Here is a 22886-nt window from a genome sequence, read left to right on the forward strand (position 1 = left end):
AGTCTGTCAGTTTGGCTGGAGTGCCAGTCTTTTTAGGTCTCCCCTTAGGGGTGCTTCACACACAGCGAGCTCGCTGCCGAGATCGCTGCTGAGTCACGCTTTTTGTGACGCAGCAGTGACCTCATTAGCGATCTCGCTGTGTGTGACAATGAGCAGCGATCTGGCCCCTGCTGCGAGATCGCTGCTCGTTACACACAGCCCTGGTTCGTTTTCTTCAAAGCCGCTCTCCTGCTGTGACACACAGATCGCTGTGTGTGACAGCAAGAGAGCGACAAATGAAGCGAGCAGGGAGCAGGAGCCGGCGTCTGACAGCTGAGGTAAGCTGTATCCAAGATAAACATCGGGTAACCAAGGTGGTTACCCAATATTTACCTTAGTTACCAGCCTCTGCAGCTCTCACGCTGCCAGTGCCGGCTCCGGCTCTCTGCACATGTAGCTGCTGTACACATCGGGTTAATTAACCCGATGTGTACAGCAGCTAGGAGAGCAAGGAGCCAGCGCTAAGCAGTGTGCGTGGCTCCCTGCTCTCTGCACATGTAGCTGCATTACACATCGGGTTAATTAACCCGATGTGTACTGTAGCTAGGAGAGCAAGGAGCCAGCGCTCAGTGTGCGGGGCTCCCTGCTCCCTGCTCACACTGGTAACTAATGTAAACATCGGGTAACCATACCCGATGTTTACCTTAGTTACCAGTCTCCGCAGCTTCCAGACGGCGGCTCCGTGCAAGCGCAGCGTCGCTTGCACGTCGCTGCTGGCTGGGGGCTGTTCACTGGTCGCTGGTGAGATCTGCCTGTTTGACAGCTCACCAGCGACCATGTAGCGATGCAGCAGCGATCCTGACCAGGTCAGATCGCTGGTCGGATCGCTGCTGCATCGCTAAGTGTGAAGGTACCCTTAAGCTGGTGTCACACTAAGCGACAGCGACAACGACGTCGCTGTTACGTCACCATTTTCGGTGACGTAACAGCGACCTTGTAAGTCGCTGTTATGATCGCTGCTTAGCTGTCAAACACAGCGACGCAGCAGCGATCATAACGTCGCTACATGTGCAGAGAGCAGGGAGCCGCGCTTAGCGCTGGCTCCTTGCTCTCCTAGGTACAGTACACATCGGGTTAATTAACCCGATGTGTGCTGCAGCCACATGTCACAGTGCAGAGAGCAAGGAGCCGCGCGCACTGCTTAGCGCTGGCTCCTTGCTCTCCTTGCTACAGTATACATCGGGTTAATTACCCGATGCATACTGCAGCCACATGTCACAGTGCAGGAGCCGGCACTGGCAGCGAGAGCGGAGGCTGGTAACCAGCGTAAACATCGGGTAACTAGGGAAAGGTCTTCCCTTGGTTACCCGATGTTTACGCTGGTTACAGCTTACCGCAGCTGCCAGTGCCGGCTCCTGATCGCTTCATTTCGTCGCTCTCTCGCTGTCACACACAGCGATGTGTGTGTCACAGCGGGAGAGTGACGACCAAAAAATGAAGCTGGACATTCAGCAACGACCGGCGACCTCACAGCAGGGGCCAGGTCGTTGCTGGATGTCACACACAGCGACAGCGACGGGACGTCGCTGCAACGTCACAGAAAATGGTGACGTAGCAGCGACGTCGTTGTCGTCGTCGTTATGTGTGACACCAGCTTTAGGCATAGCTGGGGGCTGGGGTTACTCACACCTCCTGTAGCTGGTAATCCTGTTATCTGTGAGCTGATAAGAGCCGGTTTATCCTGCTGTCAGCACAGAGCTCTCCTTCAAGCAGCTGTCGCCTTGCAGGCCACGCCCCCCCTTTGTCATGTGTATTGAACCATTGGCTGCTGCTATTCGCAATGACCCTAAAGCTGGTGTCACACATAACGACGACGACAACGACGTCGCTGCTACGTCACCATTTTCTGTGACGTTGCAGCGACGTCCCGTCGCTGTCGCTGTGTGTGACATCCAGCAACGACCTGGCCCCTGCTGTGAGGTCGCCGGTCGTTGCTGAATGTCCAGCTTCATTTTTTGGTCGTCACTCTCCCGCTGTGACACACACATCGCTGTGTGTGACAGCGAGAGAGCGACGAAATGAAGCGATCAGGAGCCGGCACTGGCAGCTGCGGTAAGCTGTAACCAGCGTAAACATCGGGTAACCAAGGGAAGACCTTTCCCTGGTTACCCGGTGTTTACGCTGGTTACCAGCCTCCGCTCTTGCTGCCAGTGCCGGCTCCTGCACTGTGACATGTGGCTGCAGTACGCATCGGGTAATTAACCCAATGTGTGCTGCAGGAGAGCAAGGAGCCAGCGCTAAGTGCGGCTCCCTGCTCTCTGAACATGTAGCACAGCGACCTTATGATCGCTGCTTCTGCTGTGTTTGACAGCTAAGCAGCGATCATAACAGCGACTTACAAGGTCGCTGTTACGTCACCGAAAATGGTGACGTAACAGCGACGTCGTTGTCGCTGTCGTTTAGTGTGAACCCAGCTTTATATACATGGAGTAATGGTACGAGATAAGGAGTTTAAGCTATCTCTATATGCGGATGATGTCCTATTGATCTTGTCCCAACCACATATCACCCTCCCGAATTTGCATTCCTTGTTACTACAATTTGGAAGGTTGTCAGGGTATAAGGTCAATCAGAACAAAACGGAAGCTCTGCCTCTTAATATTCCACAGGTGCGGGTCTCCTCCTTACAGGAAAACTACAACTATAAATGGAAAAATATATCCTTGACATACCTTGGGATACAATTAACATCTCAGTATAAGCTCTTGTATCAGCAGAACTATCCTAGTTTATTTACTGAGATAAAAAGGCTCCTGCTCAATTGGAACAAGCTCCCATTGTCTCTGTTTGGAAGAATCTCTGCAGTCAAAATGTCTGTTCTGCCAAAGCTACTTTACCTATTTGAGACCCTTCCGGTGTGTGTACCATACAAAGAATTGCGCAACATTCAGTCTAGTATACTTCAATTTGTTTGGGCCCATAAGGCTAAGTTCACATTTCCGTTGATTTGTATCAGTCACATGCGTCGCTTGACGCATGTGACTGATGCGCTGTTCAACGCTGTACAACAGATGACAAAGAACAGAATTCTTTGTCGGATTCCGTTGTGTGCGGGGGGCGGAGTCAGGCGCTGAGGATGTCAGTGGAAGTGCTGCGGTCTGCATGGCTGGGGACAGGTGAGTATGTGTGAGTGTGTGTATGTGCATGTATGTATGTATGTATGTATGTATGTATGTGTACATGCAAAGTGCGGGAGGGGGCGGAGCCGAGCAGGGGGCGGGGCCAGACGAGGGTGTCAGTGGCAGTGCTTGTCTGCATGGCTGGGGACAGGTGTGTGTGTGTGTGTGTTTGTGTGTGTACATACATGTGCGGAGTGCGGGAGGGGGCGGGGCCGAGCGGGGGGGCGGGGCCAGGCGCTGAGGATGTCAGTAGAAGTGCTGCGGTCTGCATGGCTGGGGACAGGTGAGTGTATGTGTGAGTGTGTGTATGTGCATGCATGTATGTATGTATGTATGTATGTATGTATGTATGTGTGTGTGTGTACATGCAAAGTGCGGGAGGGGGCGGAGCCGAGCAGGGGGCGGGGCCAGACGAGGGTGTCAGTGGCAGTGCTTGTCTGCATGGCTGGGGACAGGTGTGTGTGTGTGTACATACATGTGCGGAGTGCGGGAGGGGGCGGGGCCGAGCGGGGAAGTGTCGGCCTCCCTGCAGATGTAACCAGCCTAAATATCGGGTAACAGCAAAGCACCCGATGTTTACCTTGGTTACCCGATATTTACCTTGGTTACGGGCCTACACCGCTTAGCGCTGGCTCCTTGCACCGTAACCAGGGTAAATATCGGGTAACCAACCAAAGCTGGTGACGTGTGCAGGGAGCCAGAGAGCATGCGCAGCGAAATCCGACGGATCTCGCTGCTCAAAAAACGTTACATGCTGCGTTCCTCCCGCCCGGCGGTCAGTCGTTCCACGACTGATCAGTCGGGCGGAGGGTGCAACGCAGCATCATCAGTCACAATCCGCTGCTCATACAAGTCTATGGGAGCAGCGGAATCCGCTAAACGGATTCCGCTGTTTACAAGAGCAGCGGATTGTGACTGATAGATTTTAGCGGAAATGTGAACTTAGCCTAAGAGACATAGAATCAAGAAAACAACATTATTTGACAGTAAACTGAGAGGAGGCCTGGGGGTCCCTGATATTACTAAGTACTACTGGGCAGCACACTTACGTCACATCCCTGCATGGTCTAATCGTAGTGCCTTCTCTAGATGGATGGAAATAGAGAAGTTATGGCTAGCCCCAATACACCCTAACTCCTACCTTTGGGGCACCTCATCTAATAAGCCTGAAGGCCCCGTCACACACAGAGATAAAGCTTTGGCAGATCTGTGGTTGCAGTGAAATCATGGACATATTGTTCCATTTGTACACAGCCACAAACCTGGCACTGATTGTCCACAATTTCACTGCAACCACAGATCTGCCACAGATTTATCTCTGTGTGTGACAGGGCCTTTACCCACATACCCTGGGCCCTATAGCCTTTACGAAGAGGATATGGGACTGTTGTGTCAAGAAGTTTCCACTTAAATCTGAACACTCTCCATTGACTTCTTTTCTTTTTAATCCCAGAATGCCAGACGGTATGCATGGTATAACGACAAAAACATGGTTTGACAGGAAACTCTTTTGCTTTGCTGACATAGTAGACGCACACTCCAGAGTCCTTCTCCCATACGCCACCATAGCTGCTAAATTTAATCTCCCAGGCAATTCCCAATATCGGTATTTACAAGTTAGACACCTGATGCACTCCCTTTTTGCCTCATTAGAAGTCTCTATCCCTACACTTTTTGAGAGATTGTGCAGAGCTGGGGCCTCTACTAAAGGCCTCATCTCCGATATATATCGTATTTTAATGGCTCCGTGCCCGGAAGACAAGCCAAATCATACATATATGAGGAAATGGGAAGATTTCCTTGGTGAGTCCATTCCCTTGTGTATGTGGAGGCGGATCTGGGATACGGCCTCTAAGACATCTTCCTGCTATGTCTATAAGGAAAATCAGTATAAATTACTTATGTATTGGTATCACACCCCATCACTACTACATAAACTAAACCCAGCTATACCTGACAATTGCTGGAGGTGTGGAGCCACAGGAGGAGACATACCGCACATATTCTGGGTATGCCCCAATATCCAGTGTTTCTGGAGGTTGGTGCAATCTCTTATTTATAAAGTAACTAATCTTCGGATTCCCCTGGACCCTAAATTCTATTTATTAAATATACCACTTGCTCAGCTGGGGAAAAGAGTGAAGCGGTTACTATTACACATGACCACAGCAGCTAGATGTCTGATTGCCCGTAACTGGAGGTTGGCCCATCCACCCTCACTTACAGATCTCCAATCTCGGATCCAAGATGTGAGAAGGATGGAGTATTTATCTGCCCTGTCAAATAACACAGTAGATCTTTTTGAGAGTGTTTGGTCACTTTGGGATACTTATTGGGCCAACAAAGAATAACAGTGAAGTACGGCCTTGATGGAAGCCTGATATGCTCACCCTCCTCAATCCATCCCCCCTCCCTTATGTTTCCCTGTCTAGTATTGTATGTCTTGTCATATTCCCTGTTTTCAGTGTATTAGTGGATAATATGGATACTGATTTCTGGTTTACAGTTATTAACAAGTTTGTGAGACATATCCGTGCATCCATGTATTTTTTTTTGTATCTGTTTTAAAAATGTTAATAAAACATTCAGTTATAAAAAAAAAAAAATTGGGGGGGACCGCACGCCGTTTGTTTAAATTATTTAATTATTTATTTCAATGCACAGTATAGACATGCCCACCGGCTGCTGTGATTGGTTGCAGTGAGACACCTGTCACTCAGCGTGGGGGTGTGTCTCACTGCAACCAATCATAGGCGCCGGTGGGCGGGGAAAGCAGGGAATACGAGATTGTTTAATGAGCGGCCGGCTTTTTCAAAATAGTAAAAGCCGCCGGAGCAGTGTGAATGCCGTGCAGCGTCGCGCCGGTCATCGGGGATCGGTGAGTATGAGAGAGGGGGTAAGAGGGATAGACTGACATGGACAGAGAGAGAGGGACAGAGATAGTGACCGACTGACAGATTAGTGAATGACAGACATTGTGAGGCGCTTCAGAACGCAGCTTTTCAGCTGCGCTCTGAAGCGGACCTTTTTTAAGCTGCGGTGCAGAGCGCACATAGCCTCACATCAAAATCGTATGAGGGATGTCACACGTTTCAATTGACTAGGTTCGTGCAACAAAACGCTCAATTCTAGACAAAGATACGATGTGTTTGCGATCAACGGTTTTGCGTTCAATCCTGATCGCACGTAGATGTCACACGCAGATACCTCACAAACTATGCCGGATGTGCGTCACTTACAACTTGACCCCAACGACGGATTGTGAGATATATTGAAGCGTGTAAAGCGGGCTTTAGTGAATCACACAGTTTATCTGAAATAAAATTTATTACACCAAAAATATAGAATTCAAAACTTTTCATGTGATATCGGGCTTAGAGGTAATCCTTTGTGTAACAGGCGCAAAACTCTGGATCTCATCCACATGATGGCATGCCTCAAGCTCAACCTTTTCTGGAAAGAAGAAGTATTCAAAATGAATAGAGTTTACCCGGTGGGGGTGGTTCGGTCCTCTCTGGTGTGTGTCTAAAGGGCCATTTAAACGCTGCGACATCGCGACCGATATATCGTCGGGGTCACGGTGTTTGTGACACACATCAGACGCCGTTAGCGACATCGCAGCGTGTGACAGGCTGGAGTGACCTTAATCACAAGAGACAAAAATCGTTGGTATATGAGAGGTCGTTTATTTACCAAAAATCGTTGTCTCGTACGTAGCGAGGTTGTTTCTCGTTCCTGCGGCAGCACACATCGCTATGTGTGACACCGCAAGAGCGACGAACATCTCCTTACCTGCGTCCACCGGCAATGAGGAAGGAAGGAGGTGGGCGGCACGTTACGTCCCGCTCATCTCCGCCCCTCCTCTGCTATTGGACGGCTGCCGTGTAACGCCGCACGAACCGCCCCCTTAGAAAGGAGGCGGATCGCCGGCCAGAGCGACGTCGCAGGGAAGGAAAGGCCGTGTGACGGGTGTAAGCGATGTTGTGCGCCACGGGCAGCGATTTGCCAGTGACGCACAACTGACGGGGGCGGATACGCTTGCTAGCGATATCGGTACCGATATCACAGTGTGTAAAGTAGCCTTTAGAGTACATTGAAGACCTGGTGACGGATGAATATGGCAAAACAGCGGTAGCTAGGATGTTATATATGGCTATGAAGCTTACAGCACGATATTGGTAAGATGACCAGGCTCCCTCTATTCCAGGGTACATTAGCAAACTGAAGTGGCTGATAAATATGGAAAAAAGGCGATATATCTGAAAAGGGACTGTATTTTGAAGTTTGACAAAGTCTGGATGTCTTTGATAGGTGGCTCAGGCCTCTAGAGAACTGCAGAGATTTTGGTTGGATCTCTTAAGAATGGGCATGTTGGATTAAAGTGGTCTTCCCATTAATATCTAATCAGGAACTCTTTTATACAGAGCGGTGATGAATACACTGAACATTATTTTTTTATGATGACGGTTGGTTTTGATTTGGGGGGGGGGGGGGTGTCGGGATTAGGGGACTGCGCTCTCCGGGGATGTTGTAAAATTTGATTTGATTGAAAAGTTCCAATGAAAAAAAAAAATATTAGATTTAAAAATAAAAACAAATAGTGTTTGCCCGGTAACTGTGCCTGCCCAGCAATCACTAGCACACAATCAACCGTCGCTGGGCCTCCCCGCCCACACAAGGCTGCCTGCGTCACTGTGTCGGGCAAATAGTGTCCAGAAACCAATTCTAATCACACAGAAGGTTTGATATAAAAGAACTAGATCATGGGAGGGGAGAGTGAGGAAAAAAAAAAAAAAAAAAAGTCTAGCAAGATGTAGCAAAATGGTCATGCGGGGTATACCACGATAATATATTTGGCACTGTCACCATTTCCAGTTTTGTAGAGAGGATCAAAGATTTACAGGACTGACCATAAAAGCCTGCAAGTCGCCTCCTGCCGGCATCCCCGCCACATGTCCACATCTTAGGGCGCTTTCACACTTGCGTTGAACGGCATCCATTGCATTGCGTTGTGCGACAGATGCAACGGATGCGTTGCATATAGTGGCACAACAGATGTAACGGATTGTACAAAATAATGCAATCCGTTAGTTTGGTTTTTTTCCTTGACTTTACACATCTGGGCATGTGCAGTTGTGTAAAGACCGATGCGTTAACGGAATCCTTCGTTTGACGGATTCTAACGGAATCAGTCACCATAGGTGTCCATTATAAAAACGGACGCCGACGGAATCCTGCAGATTGCGTTTTTTTGACTTCGCCAACTGCAGAAAAATGCTACATGCAGCGTTCCATCTGTCAGGCGGATGCAACACAGCGTCGGCTGACGAATGCAATGCAAGGCCATCCATTGCTATCCGTAGCTAATAGAAGTCTATGAGGAAGAAAACGGTTTCCTGCAACGGTTACCGTAATTCCTCAAGGCGGCGGATAGCAACGGAAGCCGTCCATCGCAATTGTGAAAGCAGCCTTAGGGGTACTTTGCACATTGCGACATCGCTACTGCAAGGGCGTCAAGTCAAATCGAAAGTGACGCACATCCGGTGCCAGTAACGACGTCGCAACGTGTCAAGCCTAGATGCGCTGATAAACGATCACAAAAGCATCGTAAATTGGTGATCTGTGTAGTGACGGTCACTTTCATAATTTCGCTGCATCGACAGGTACGATGTTGTGCCTCGTTCCTGCGGCAGCACACATCGCTGTGTATGAAGCCACAGAAGCGAGGAACATCTCCTTACCTGCGTCCACCGACTTTGCGGAAGGAAGGAGGTGGGCGGCATGTTTACATCCCGCTCATCTCCGCCCCTCCGCTTCTATTGGCCGCCTGCCGTGTGACTTCGCACGACCCGCCCCCTGAGGAAGGAGGCAGGTTGCCGGCCAGAGCGATGTCGCAGGGCAGGTGAGTGCGTGTGAAGTTACAGCAGCTATCACAAGATATTGCATGTGCAACGGGGGTGGGTACCATCGCGCTCGGCATCGCTAGCATCGGCTAGCGATGTCGCAACGTGCAAAGTACCCCTTAGTATTAGCATTTCCAGCAACATGAGGTGTGTTGTGCCAGGGTTACGAATCAGAAGACGCACCGGCAGGAAGGAGGTTCACAGACCTAATGGCCAGCCATGGACTATTGATGTAGGCACTGGACCAGGGTCCTGAGAATCCTCTCTACCATCTTGTCTTGTTTTATACAGTCTGAATTGAAGAAATTATGAGGTCTGCCCCGCAGTCTCAAGGATTGTCTAGTAGCCTATTAGCCTATAATACAAAACACGTACAAACATGCTGTTGGTGGGCACCCGGTCGGACGTTACGTGAGGGTTTCTATATAGCCACATCTCTTCTGGCTGTATAACTCGCTGGAACGGATGCATCATCTCTGTTATCCTAGAGACAAAGACAAAATATCAGATCAAGGCTACACGGCGACATGTGGCACAGACATTTTAACATTGGATATAAGGGTTGTTTTGGGGTTGCGACTTTTACCAGGTTGAATGTTGCCAAATGTGCTGATTTAGTCGCAAGTCAGAAGACTCATTGCCATAGACGTCGATGCCGGTCACAGGCCACTGACTTGTCTGTTTTATTTACAGTAATACAAGAGATCTAAAACAGTCAGGTGCAATAGCATGTTGCACACTTTTTTTTTTTTTTTTTGTCACATTTTTTGTAAGAATGTTTTTGGTTGAGCAACATATTGTACCAGGCAGCTCAGCCAAAATTAACATTTCAGTGACATTTTGTTAATTCAGAACCCAAAGGAAGGACAAAGTTCAGTCTGTCTTACAAATTAGAGTCCAACAGATCCAGGAGAACGTCACCTACCGGAATGTATAGGGCCCCCTCAGGTAATATGGTCATTACATCAGATGCAAAATACTTAATTACTTACCGGTAATGTGATTTTTCTGAACGCATGACAGCACCACGAGAGAGGGGATCCGCCCTTCAAGGACAGGAAACCTCCAGGATAAAAAGGAGCGGTACCTCTCCCCGCATCAGTTGGTTTACAGAGCATGAAAGGACCTCCGGAGGAAAACAACATTATAACATAACCAGCACCAACATGAACCACGTGCAGCCAAAAAAGAGCCAATTATCCACATGCAGGGAGGGAATGTAAGGGTGCTGTCATGGGTTCAGAAAAAACACATTACCGGTAAGTAATTACGTATTTTTCCAGCACCCATGACAGCACCACGAGAGAATTACATACATAGAAGAATAAGCCAAGGGGGGGGGGAAATCACAGAACCGAGCTCCCCAGGTGAAGCCAGTAAGGATAAGGCCAACTTATAGTGCCTATAGCGAGTGAAAGGGGAAGATCACATGGCCCCTGACAAGCTGCTCAATGGTGACATACGATCTTGCAGCCCAGGAGATGTCATCGCCCTTGTGCAGTGAACTTTCAGACCTACAGGCACATACCTACCACAAGCTGAGCAGGCGAAGAAGTGGCTTCGCAGATCCACCCACCAAGTGGATTTAGAAGCCTTGAGCGTCTAGCTATCACCCTGAAAGAAAACAAACCGGACCTGCCTCTGCTGCAGACAGATATTCCATTAGGAACCGCTAATGTCCAGGCAATGCCCCCCCTTCCCCTTCCTGATCTTGAAGACTATCCCAAAAGGATGGAAGAACAATTCCCTTTTGAATTAAAAAAAACATGACGTACTATCAGGAGGCAAGGACGGGCAGGTTTCAGGACACCTTATCCTTGAAAGCTGAGTAATGGTGGAACTAAGATAGAGCCTGGAAGTCACTAACCCACTAACTAGCTAATGTGAAGGTGTCAGGAAGTCTGTTTCAGAGACAGTAGTTAAGGACATGGACTCCAAGGAATCAATGGGGCTTTGTCAGGGCAGATAGGACGAGAATAAGGCCCCAAGGGGGCAAGATACATTGCGCAGAGGGCTAGACCATACCCGAACGAACCGGGAGTCCAGCGTACTCCAGACCGGACACAATGGTACCAGGTTGCAAGGGCCCATATCAGAACTCTTAGTGAACGTAATGACAGACTCAGTGTCAACCCCTTCCGGAAAAACTCTAAGATTACCGCAACAGTCGTCGGTCCATCAGGGCTCACCCTTGGAAGACAAGAATATTGTCCAGGCCCCCCTTTTTTTTTTTTAACCGGCTTACTACTCCGAAGAAGAGTAGGCACAAAAACAAGAGAAAACCCTGATTCGTAAGGTGACCTTTCAAAAAAGACCACACGATAAGATGCAATATGCCTGACAGGCGGTGAAGATTTGGAACCTGAGTGAGGAGGACCAGTAGGACCCCCGGCCTGGAGAACGACAAGTTACCAGGGAATAGAATCATGGTAAATCTGGCAAAAAATGGCGCTATCAGGATCATCACTGCCCTGTTCTCCAGGATTTTCTTCAACACGGCTGGAAACAGGCTATGAGTAGAGGGGTACAACAAGGTCACATCTACATTCGAACAGCGGGGCGTCCACCACATGAGGCTGATCCCAAGGATTTAGAGAACAGAACCAGTGAACCTTATTTCAGGGCACAAAGAGGTCTATTATCGGAACACAGGCAACGTATATATCGAAGTGACGATGGACTGGCGGAGGACCCATCCCCAGTCTCAACCGGCTGCTGCCGAAACAGTCCAAACCGATTACTCTTCTCCATATAGGAACTGACGACCAGACAGGGAGGGTAGGTATCAGCCCACCGCTCAGTCTACAACCAGCCATATCCTGGCAATTTTTAAGAAAATAAAAGAAAAACCATGGGATTCGCTTCCAGACCACACACCGCAGATCAGGTGACCCTGAAGGCGGGCTCCTCTTTGAAGACGTGCGGTAAAAGCAAGCACCTTAGGATCTCAGGTCATATGAAGCATGTTTCCTTACTTCACTGGTTCAACCAGCAATGTAGGGATTCGAATGTGCTGGAGTGCAAGCACTTGGTCAATGATCCCCAACAATTGCTTGAGTCTCCAATATGTCCCACTGAAGGTTACTACAGTGTGCGCCCGGTCCCACCGAACTGTAGCAATGGCGGATGTAAGGGAACCCTGTAGGGACATAGCACCTTTGAGGGACAACCTTGGTGCCTCTGGTGCCGTATCTATTAGGACCGGAAGATTCTCCAGCCTGAATTCCGGAAGACGAAATACCTGAACTTCTGAATCGAAGTGAGCCCTAAAAAAAAATTAGGACTGTCCTCGGACATAATCCTGATTCTCCTAGTGTAGGAGCCTTTCCCGTGTGAGCAGGAAGAACATCCTCCCGCAGAAAGGCGGCACGATGACAGGCAGGCCTGCCATCAAAGAAGAAGTTGCCGAGGTAAGGGATGATAAGCACTTCTCTGCACTGTAACTTCTGAAAATCTTGCGAAGACTCCCAGCCCATCGTCATCCCTTGGAAGGGTTGCATACCGGAAACGTCGAACGTTTCCTTCCATAAACAGGCTACTCTGAGGAACTCTGAACTACGTCGAACTGGACATGATAGTATGTGTCGCGGGCGGAGGAGGGGACGCCGCGCTCTCCCACTGCTCGGGTCCGGCTGCCGCGGCCTGCTGCTGCTCGAGCGATGGGCCGGATCCCGGGGACTCGAGCGGCGCTCCTCGCCCGTGAGTGAAAGGGGTTTGGTTTTTGGGATAGTTTATTGTCCGTGACGCCACCCACGGTTGTGGTGATTGTATGGACACCACCGCTGCTCTGTATGGGGATCCCGGGAGCGGTGACAGGGAGCAGCAAAGTTGTTAGTTCTCCCCTCCGTGGGTAGGGGGTGGTTGTCCCGGGGCCCAGTGATTAGGTGGGGGATGCTGGATGGCAGGGCCGGTGCAGGGCTTGGTGGGGTGCAGGGACGCGGGGGCAGCGCTGTGCCTCACGGCACTGTGGTACTCACTCAGCCTGAGACGGTGACACAGTTCTCGGTAAAACACACGGCTGGAAAGACTGTTCCCACGGACGGCTGCAGTTGCTTTTCCCCAGTAGTTGACGGTGACGGTCCCTTTTCCTGCACCTGAGATGATGGTAGCAATGGGTTCCCACCGGTAACCCGCTCCCCGACTTGGTTATGGGCCGGAGGAGCCCTACTTTGCCCGCAGGCGCTGGCCCTGAGAAACTGGTGCCCTGGCGGTGGCGGTGTCTCTCTCTAACGGTCGGACTGTTGCCTTCAATCGGGACTTGGTTGTTGGGAGACCCAGAGGTCCCCTTCACTGACGGATTTGGCAAATTCACGGCGACTCCTAGCCTTGCCGGGATCCGAGAGGTCCCTGCCAATGGTGCTGACTGCTCTTCGTATACCGCTCCAGTACCGCCGGGCCACCACCCGTCCACGGTCCTTTCGGCAACCTCCAAGCAGCCTCTCCTGCAGACAGTCGCCGCCGTCTGCTGACCTTGCTGTCTCAGTCCGGGGCACACACCCGGACCAACTTCAGGCTCTTAACTGTTACTTTTTCTGTCACTACTCTCACTGTCCTCCTCTACCACTTCCTTCTCCTTCACTCCCCTGGCTTGAACTGCCTGGTTTCCCGCCTCCAGGGCTGTGAACTCCTCGGTGGGCGGAGCCAACCGCCTGGCCCACCCCCTGGTGTGGACATCAGCCCCTGGAGGAAGGCAACAAGGATTTTTGTGTAGCTTTGGTGTACCTAACTGGGGTGTAGGGTGTGGTGGTGTTTTGACCTGTGACCCCTGGCTTGCCCAGGGCGTCACATATGCATCCGTCAGATTCACTACTGGTATGTGACCGCCTGGAATAAATGTTTCACACTGGACCTCCCGGACACTATTCCGAAACAGGTTTACGACGAGAGAACTGGTTGCCAGTCTGGGTGAGGCCGCAGATGAGTCTAAAAGGAACGCCGCCGCTCCTTGTGAGAGGAGGAGTGGGAACATGATCCGTCTAGAGGCTCTCTGGCACAGCCGATCCTTGATGTGGTCAACTCATACTGCCAGGGACTCCGTTGTGTAAGCAGCTACATTAGCTGTTGCAAGCCCCAGCTGAAAATTCCCAGGTATTTGAGGAAGTGGCGTTATTTCCATCCTAGAGCGCTGTAAGTCCTTACCTCCCTCTTTTTCACAGAATCGGGAATTACCCCCCAATCCCTTCAGCCGTTACTTGTCCAGTCTCAAACTGTAGAGCCGCTGTGAGCCAACAAGGGCAGGCACAAGCAGCCTAGAGTGGCCGATGACTATTTGAAATCCTGATAGCAGCGACAGTCAGCTTAAGGGGCCCTGCGACAGAAGGAACAAGCTGCTTCCTCAAAGGGCAGTCTGGGTTGAACTTTGCCTATGCGCCTGTGTCCCTTATATAGCAATGAGGGACTATACATTATCAACAACCGGGAGGCATCACGGGTTCCCTCTTCTAGGCCACAAACATACGAAATCGAGACATCTCTTGGGTGCCACTTCAGGGATGCCCATAGCGGGCCCGACAACAGTCACTAGCGTCACATTGTTCTCCATCGAGAAGTCTGAACAACCCGAGATACTGTCGGACATTGATGTGGAAGCTGAAGAATTCCACTCACCCTCGGACCTGTCAGAGTCCCCATAAGCAGGGAAGGCAGGCCTGAATTTCCGAAGGCCCTGACGCCGCAAAACTCTCAAGCCAACATCGGGCTTGACAGCCCTAATCCAAGACCTCACCTGAGAGGTTATGCTTAATACCCTTCTGGCACCACTTCTGAGACCAGGTAACAGACATCTCCCGAGTAAAGGGAGCGTGGTCCAGTTATTGAAGTGTATCCATTGAGTCTGCCCCAAAAACAGGCAAGAGTGGCTCTGAACAAAGTGAACTTTCATGGTCACTTACCACTCTGATGCAGAGGCGGAACAGGGTTAGAAGGAGGAATGATGGCATCTGATCAATCTCCCCTGCAGGCTCTGGGCGTCGGTCCTGCTGGATTTTAGACTCCACTTATTGGACCAGGTGCAGATCCTCCCAGAGTATCACATGAGCTAGTATACCCGTCCGCGTTGAGGCTTGCAATCACACTGCCCCAACTGCGTGCCAGCCTGCGCTGTGTGGTAGGAGCAGAACTGGAGGTTGCCTCAGTGAGCCCCTTTTTTTTTTTGTTTTGAATGACATGAATGCTCACATCTAAAGGGTTATCAGTCATGTTAGCGCGACCGACAAGAGCCATATGAGTGCAGCAACTGCCAGCAACCAGCTCCCTCTGTCCCCCAGCTGTCAACACAGAGCTGTTACCGTGTACATAGCAGTCTGCAAGTACGGACTCAAACCCATAACGTTATAGGAGCCATGTCGCTAAACGTGGAGGCCGACCCACACCAAGGGTCTCCAACACCAGGCCCGCAGGCCACATGCAACCCTGGAAGGTGTTTCCAGCAGCACGGGGACTGCCGTATTCCACCGGAGGGGGTGAAGCCATCAGTTCGTCTCACTTCAGCCGAGTCTCAGCACACAGCCAGTGTCTCTTCCGGGAGGTGACGTCAGCTGAGCGTCATGCGAGAACCCAGAGAAGATCCCGCGCCTGCGCACACACACACACACACACACACACACACACACCATGCGGCAGCGGCCATCCTCAAGATGGCGCCCCCCGTTGTTGCTCCTGCCCAATCGCCCGGAGTGGCCAGGCAGATACTTGTGAGGCCCTGAAGCACACTGTGGAAACACCACTACTTACCTCTGGGCAGGTAAGACAGTGTCACTGCTCCTGTAGCATTGGAGCGTGGGAGACACTGTTATTCACAGGCATAGCCCCCGTGGGCTGCTGTGGTGCGTCCTCAGACTTGCTGCTGGTAGGCGCCGCCACTCCCAGGTGAGGCCAAAGAAACAGGTACATCCCCCGTGGGCCTGCAGCCACGAGGACGCCACCGCAGAGAAGCGCAGCAGCCACGAGGACGCCACCGCAGGGAAGCGCAGCAGCAGCCGCCACGAGGACGCCACCGCAGGGAAGCGCAGCAGCAGCCACCTCCATCCCAGCCCCTGGCGCCGGTGGTAAGGAGAGGGGGGGAGGGAGTTAGGGAGGGAGCCCATGCGCAGACGGAACCCCCCGTTGGTTTGTTGCGGCGGGAGAGCACTTGCGGCCGACAAGCCCTTACCTGGTCCTCGCAGGCTCCACACCACGTCCTCGCGCCTGGAATCCGTCCTGGCGTCACCGGAGGCTGGTGTGCCGCACGCAGGTCTGACCCCCGTGGGTCCGCTGCGGCAGCTCCACGGCACCTCGGCCGACCGCAGCAGGACCCATGCCGCTGCCAGAGCCGGCCGGCCGGGCGCCGGATTTGAATCTTCGGCCCATCAGGACCATCCTGGATCTCTGGAGGCTCCCTGTTCAAGGACAGGAAACCAACTGATGCGGGGAGAGGTACCGCCCCTTTTTATCCTGGAGGTTTCCTGTCCTTGAAGGGCGGATCCCCTCTCTCGTGGTGCTGTCATGGGTGCTGGAAAAAACCTTTTAAAAAATGCGGGAACCGAGGAGCGAGGGATACCTGCACGCAACCTTAGATCCTCACAAGATCTCCTTCTCTGCTCCTCTCTTATTTCCTCTTCCCACAATCGTGTACAAGATTTCTCCCGTGCATCCCCCATACTCTGGAACGCTCTACCTCAGCACATCAGACTCTCCACTACCGTGGAAAGCTTCAAGAGGAACCTCAAGACCCACCTCTTCCAACAAGCCTACAACCTACAATAGCCCTCAGCCCAGTAGACCACTGCGCAACCAGCTCTGTCCTCACCTATTGTACCATCACCCATTCCCTGTAGACTGTGAGCCCTCGCGGGCAGGGTCCTCTCTCCTCCTATACCAGTCTGTCTTGTACTGTTAATGATTGTTGTACGTATACCCTCTTTCACTTGTAAAGCGCCATGGAATAAATGGCGCTATAATAATAAATAATAATAATAATAATAATAATAATACCAGATCAAAGTCACGGGCCGCTGTGGCCAGCTAGACATTTCCCTGCAGTAGGAACAAGGCGGCCATTGATGGTGGTCCATAAGGGCAGTTTTAGTCCCCTAAAACTGGAACTAACTTCTGTTCTGGTGCACTGATGAGGGCCATCCCCTGCCAATGGGCCAAATGGACAATGATTCTGCACCCCACCCCGTTAAAAAGAGGGCAGTGGCCACACGATGCACTACAGTGGTCCCATCATCCCATAGACGTGAATGGCAATTATGGAAACATTGGGGGTTTAGCTGTATCCTGCTTGTGCATTATTCCTTGGCCTGGGCAGGTTATATCTGCTGCCCTCTATTTGCTGTAAGTAATGAATGAATTTTTGGAGCTTTGTATCCCACTTTTTGTTGCTTTTTTATATTTATATATCAGTGTAGGGTCCCACAAGTATGAGGACCCGTGACGTGGGTTGTGGGCAACCGTATTCTGGCCATAATACTAACCAATACCTCATATTTTATACATGTTTTCTTGCACATAACATTTTATACAGGATGCAGCCAGGCCCCTTAATGTTAGGCCTTGTATATTGGAGTCCCCGTATGGTGCACTTTGATAGTACTGGCACAGCCCGACTGGTCGAATAGTATGGGCATGACTAATAGGCTGGTAACCAGTTACTATGGACCTACATGTGTGACCGGTACCCTATACAAGCCACTTGTGTGCAATTTGTCATCCAGCAATTGCCCCCTCCAATTAGAAATGGTAGTGATTTGCTCCTCTTGCACCTGTGATGCCTCCACCTTATTGGGGGTCTTGCTGCTTACTGCTAGTGCATTAGTTCCTTGGCCTGGGCAGGTTATATCTGCTGCTCTCTATTTGCTGTAAGCAATTACGGAAACACTGTAGCTTAGGCTACTTTCACACATCCGTTTTTTTTTTTCCCATCAGGTACAATCCGAAAAAAAAAAACCTGATAAAATGGATCCAGCGTCAGATTTGTTTTATCCCCATTGATTTGTATTAGCGCCAGATTGTGCTGGATGGCATTGCGTTGCATACGGCTTTTGCCGGATCCGGCGTAATAGGCTAATGCGGCAGCCGGAACGTCTCTTGTAACGTTGTCTGACAAAAAAAAAAAAACGCATCCCACCGAATCTGGTGTGATTTACAAGGGAAGCCTAAGGATGTCGGATCTGGCGTAATGCGGAAAAAACCTGATGCGGCCGCCTGAGCCGTTATTTAAACTGAGGATGCTCCAATTTATTGTAAAAAAAAAAACCAAAACAACCAGATGCAAAGATGGAGCCGCCAGATTCGTTTAACGGATCCAGTATACTGGATCCGTAAAAAAAAAAAAAAAAAAGAAAAAAAAGTATCCGGCGCATCCGTTTTTTTTGCATATTCTACGCCGGATAGTGCCTGATGCCAAAAAACTGATGTGTGAAAGTAGCCTTAACCATGCAAGGCCATTTCAACTATACTGGAAAAAGCAAAAAAGGACTGCAGCTACTCGTGTGCATTATGCTTGCGAGTGACTCGGATAGTGGTTGCAGCCACCTCCCATGCAAGTCAATAGGAGGCGGATGTGCAATACTCGGCTGCAGCCACGATCAGAAGACGGAGCAGCTCCAGAACTGAGCACTTCTGACCCTCTGCTACCACCACTAGCACATAGCGCAGATGATCGGCAGGGGTCTGACACCCCGCACCCCGCCCATCAGACATTAAGCACCTATCCTGAAGGCCAGACCATCTATGCTAGAGGTACTTTGCACGTTGCGACATCGCTACTGCGATATCGTCGGGGTCAAATCGAAAGTGATGCACATCCGGCGCCGGTAACGACGTCACATTGTGTAAAGCCTAGATGCGCCGATAAACGATCGCAAAAGCATTGTAAATCGATGATCTGTGTAGCGTCAGACATTTTCATAATGTCGCACCAATAGGAGATACGATGTTGTTCCTCGTTCCTGCGGCACCACACATCGCTGTGTGTGACACCGCAGGAGCGAGGAGCATCTCCTTACCTGCCTCCACCGGCTATGCGGAAGGAAGGTGGGCGGGATGTTTACCTCACACTCATCTACACCCCTCTGCTTCTATTGGCCGTGTGACGTCGCTGTGATGCCGCACGACACACCCCCTTAGAAAGGAGGCGGTTTGCCGGCCAGAGCAACGTCGTAGGGCAGGTAAGTGCGTGTGAAGCTGCCGTAGCGATAATGTTAGTTACGGCAGCTATCACAAAATATCGCAGCTGCGACGGGGGCGGGGACTATCGTGCTCGGCATCGCAAGCATCGGCTAGCGATGTCGCAGTGTGCAAAGTACCCCTTAAAGTAGTGGACAACCTCTGAGAAGCAGGGAGGATGCAGACAGGCCAAAATAAAGATTTCTCAATGCACAATAAATACAATGGCGGCAAATGATTAAAAAACCTGTTTCCCTTTAATTTTTTTTGTCATAGTAAACAATTCATAATTTAGATAGGCTGTTTATTCATTATTTTTTGTAGTGTGGTCATATCCTTTACACTTCAGGGAAAGGTTTTCAGACTCTCCCTGTGTAACGTGTGGCGTTCTGTGGGTATAATGCCAATTAGATTGAAACAGAGCTAAATAGTCTAATACATTGAGGAGAAGCAGCTATAGCCTTGTCTGAGCATTACCGGTGTCCAACATGGTGGTACCTGCCGAGTCTCCATCTCCGACGCACAGCTCACACTATGAATTGCCGCCATTGTACTATGTTTATTATGATTGGATGGGTATTGTGCAATATTTGGGCACCACACTTTAATGGTGGTTGTGTCAGCTATAGACATGAATAACCTCCTTGTTAATGCATGATCATGTCAAATAGGAGGAGGGAGAGAACAAAAACAAACAGGGTTGATGTTGTGCTTCTGCAATGTACTGTATGTACTGTATGTGCTGTAGTTTATAAGCTCCGATGGCGGTGACTACAGGCACAGAGCGTGGGCAGGAATCATCTGACCCTTCATACAAGATAATAGAGGGCTGCGAGTGCCAATATTCCCCGTGCCCCATTCTTAGGAAAAATGCATACATACTTTTTTGGAATATCCTGTGGGTCAAGGCTCTTTAGGAGGACAAACCTTTCCCAAAAAAAAATTATATAAAAAGGTCCAGCAATCAAATACTTGTTAATCATATCTTGTACCCATCAGTTTGATTGCACATCACCCAGGGTGAACAGGGATGTGCTGCCGACTAATAAAACTGCATGAGAACGGACAATTGCACAATCAGTACTGATTGGAAAAGGAGTGACAATCGAGAGATCATTGATCAGCAATTACTCTGGGCAGAAAACCTGCGTGGGAAGACTGCGCCCAAGAGCTACACGGCCCGAAACACAACATCCAAGGACTTACAGAAATATCCCCAGGAGCAGCGCCCGGATGAAGAACTCCGCTACAAAGCCTTCCAGGATCCTCTTCTCCATCCTACTGCAATGGACAATCCCTAGAAAATAAGAAAGAGTAATGTCATCTGTCTACAGTCCACAAAATGCTATATATATATATGTGTCTGTAGCGTTTGTGTGTTGCGCGGTTTGTGTGTGTGTGGTGTGTTTTGGGGGGAGGTATGTTTTGTGCAATGTGTGTGTTGTGCGGTATGTGCGTATATTTGTGTGTGCCGCGGTGTTTGTGTGTTGGGTGTTGTGTGTGTGCAGCGTTGTCTGTGTGTGTGGGTGTCTGTGTAGGGCAGTTGTTTGTGGTTCCCAGTGTGTGTGTGTGTGTGTGTGTGGTGTGTTGTGCAGTGTGTGTGGTGTGTTGTGCAGTGTGTGTGGTGTGTTGTGCAGTGCGCGTGTGTGTGTGTGTGTGTGTGTGTGTGTGTCAGCCTCTCTTCTCTCAGCCTACCTCTCCCAGCCTCCCTCCTCCCAGCCTCCCTCAGCATCAGCCTCCCTCTCCCAGCCTCCCCAAGCATTAGCCTCCACCAGCATCAGCCTCTCTCCTTCCAGCCTCCCCCAGGATCAGCCTCTCTCCTCCCAGCCTCCGTCCTCCCAGCCTTCCCCAGCATCAGCCTCTCTCCTCCCAGCCTCCGTCCTCCCAGCCTTCCCCAGCATCAGCCTCTCTCCTCCCAGCCTCAGCCTCTCTCCTTCCAGCCTCCCCCAGCATCAGCCTCTCTCCTTCCAGCCTCCCTCAGCATCAGCCTCCCCTTCCCAGCCTTCCCCAGGATCAGCCTCTCTCCTCCCAGCCTCCTTCCTCCCAGCCTCCCCCTCCCAGCCTCCCTCAGCATCAGCCTTCCGCTCCCAGTCTCCCCCAGCATCAGCCTCCCCAAGCATCAGCCTCCACCAGCATCAGCATCCCGTTCCCAGCCTTCCCCAGGATCAGCCTCTCTCCTCCCAGCCTCTTTCCTCCCAGCCTCCCTCAGCATCAGCCTTCCCCTCCCAGTCTCCCCCAGCATCAGCCTCCCCAAGCATCAGCCTCCACCAGCATTAGCCTCTCTCCTTCCAGCCTCCCCAAGCATCAGCCTCCACCAGCATCAGCCTCCCCCAGCATCAGCCTCCCCCAGCATCAGCCTCCCCCAGCATCAGCCTCTCTCATCCCAGCATCAGCCTCTCTCCTCCCAGCATCAGCCTCTCTCCTCCCAGCATCAGCCTCTCTCCTCCCAGCCTTCCCCAGCATCAGCCTCTTTCCTCCCAGCCTCCCCCAGCATCAGCCTCCCCCAGCATCAGCCTCTCTTCTTCCAGCCTCCCCCAGCATCAGCCTCTCTCCTTCCAGCCTCCCCCAGCATCAGCCTCTCTCCTTCCAGCCTTCCCCAGGATCAGCCTCTCTCCTCCCAGCCTCCGTCCTCCCAGCCTTCCCCAGCATCAGCTTTCCCCTCCCAGCCTCCCTCAGCATCAGCCTTCCCCAGCATCAGCCTCTCTCCTCCCAGCCTCCCCCAGCATCAGCCTCTCTCCTTCCAGCCTCCCCCAGCATCAGCCTCCCCTTCCCAGCCTTCCCCAGGATCAGCCTCTCTCCTCCCAGCCTCCTTCCTCCCAGCCTCCCCCTCCCAGCCTCCTTCAGCATCAGCCTTCCCCTCCTAGTCTCCCCCAGCATCAGCCTCCCCCTCCCAGCCTTCCCCATGATCAGCCTCTCTGCTCCCAGCCTCCTCCAGCACGCCGTGCTCCTCTGCCGACACTCACACACCCGATCGCATCCACTCACACACACCCGATCGCATACACTCACACACACCCGATCGCATACACTCACACACACAGACACTGACGATATCGCACATACGCGCTGATACTCACAACACCCGGAGATACCACATGCCTCTGGCCATGTGATCCTCCGTCAGGTCCTGGAAGGTCACAACAGCACAGTATCGAGGCCGAGAAGCAAGCGATATCGCCGGATGCTGTGTGTGGATGCGATGTGAGGTGTGTGTGAGGTGTGTGTGTGTGTGTGTGTGAGAGTGAGTGTGATCTGATGTGTGTGTATGTTTGTGTGTGTGCTGTTATGTGTGTGCGTGTGGATCTTCCGCCGCAGCAGGACCTTGATGCGCTTGTAACCATGCGAGCACATGTACAGTACTCACCTCCGTGACAGCCGTGTCAGTTCGGGGAATGCGCGGGGGGGGGGAGGGGGGTGGGGAAGTACAGTACTCACCTCCGTGACAGCCGTGTCAGTTCGGGGAATGCGCGGGGGGGGGGGGGGGGGAGGGGGTGGGGAAGTACAGTACTCACCTCGGTGACAGCCGTGTCAGTTCGGGGAATGCGCGGGGGGAGTGAGGGGGCGGGGCCAGAGCTAGCGTGCATTGCATGAGGGGGGCGGGGCGTGGCGGGGCCGAATTGCCAATGCCTGCAGGGTGCCGGGGCGAGAGGCCAATCTGTGGGGGGGGGCGGAGCCT

The 22886-nt window shown here is 51.5% G+C and overlaps 1 protein-coding gene across 2 annotated transcripts in view; it reads right to left on the reverse strand.

The window, feature by feature from the left end:
* Positions 1–20502, reverse strand: part of PLPP5 (phospholipid phosphatase 5) — a 66409-nt gene extending 45907 nt beyond the window's left edge. The window contains exons 1-2 of one of the 2 annotated variants that reach the window (XM_075346385.1): positions 20417–20502; positions 9437–9545 (exon numbers count right to left, since the gene is read on the reverse strand). In XM_075346385.1, the coding sequence (XP_075202500.1) occupies positions 9437–9545; positions 20417–20487 (180 nt within the window). In that variant the 5' untranslated portion in view covers positions 20488–20502. Of the gene's footprint in view, positions 1–9436; positions 9546–10053; positions 10110–20416 lie in introns of those variants that run through there. The other variant, XM_075346386.1, reaches the window with a different exon arrangement.
* Positions 20503–22886: the final 2384 nt, after the last annotated feature.

Source organism: Anomaloglossus baeobatrachus, chromosome 4 (assembly GCF_048569485.1).
Source record: "Anomaloglossus baeobatrachus isolate aAnoBae1 chromosome 4, aAnoBae1.hap1, whole genome shotgun sequence".
In the NCBI taxonomy this organism is placed as follows: domain Eukaryota; kingdom Metazoa; phylum Chordata; class Amphibia; order Anura; family Aromobatidae; genus Anomaloglossus; species Anomaloglossus baeobatrachus.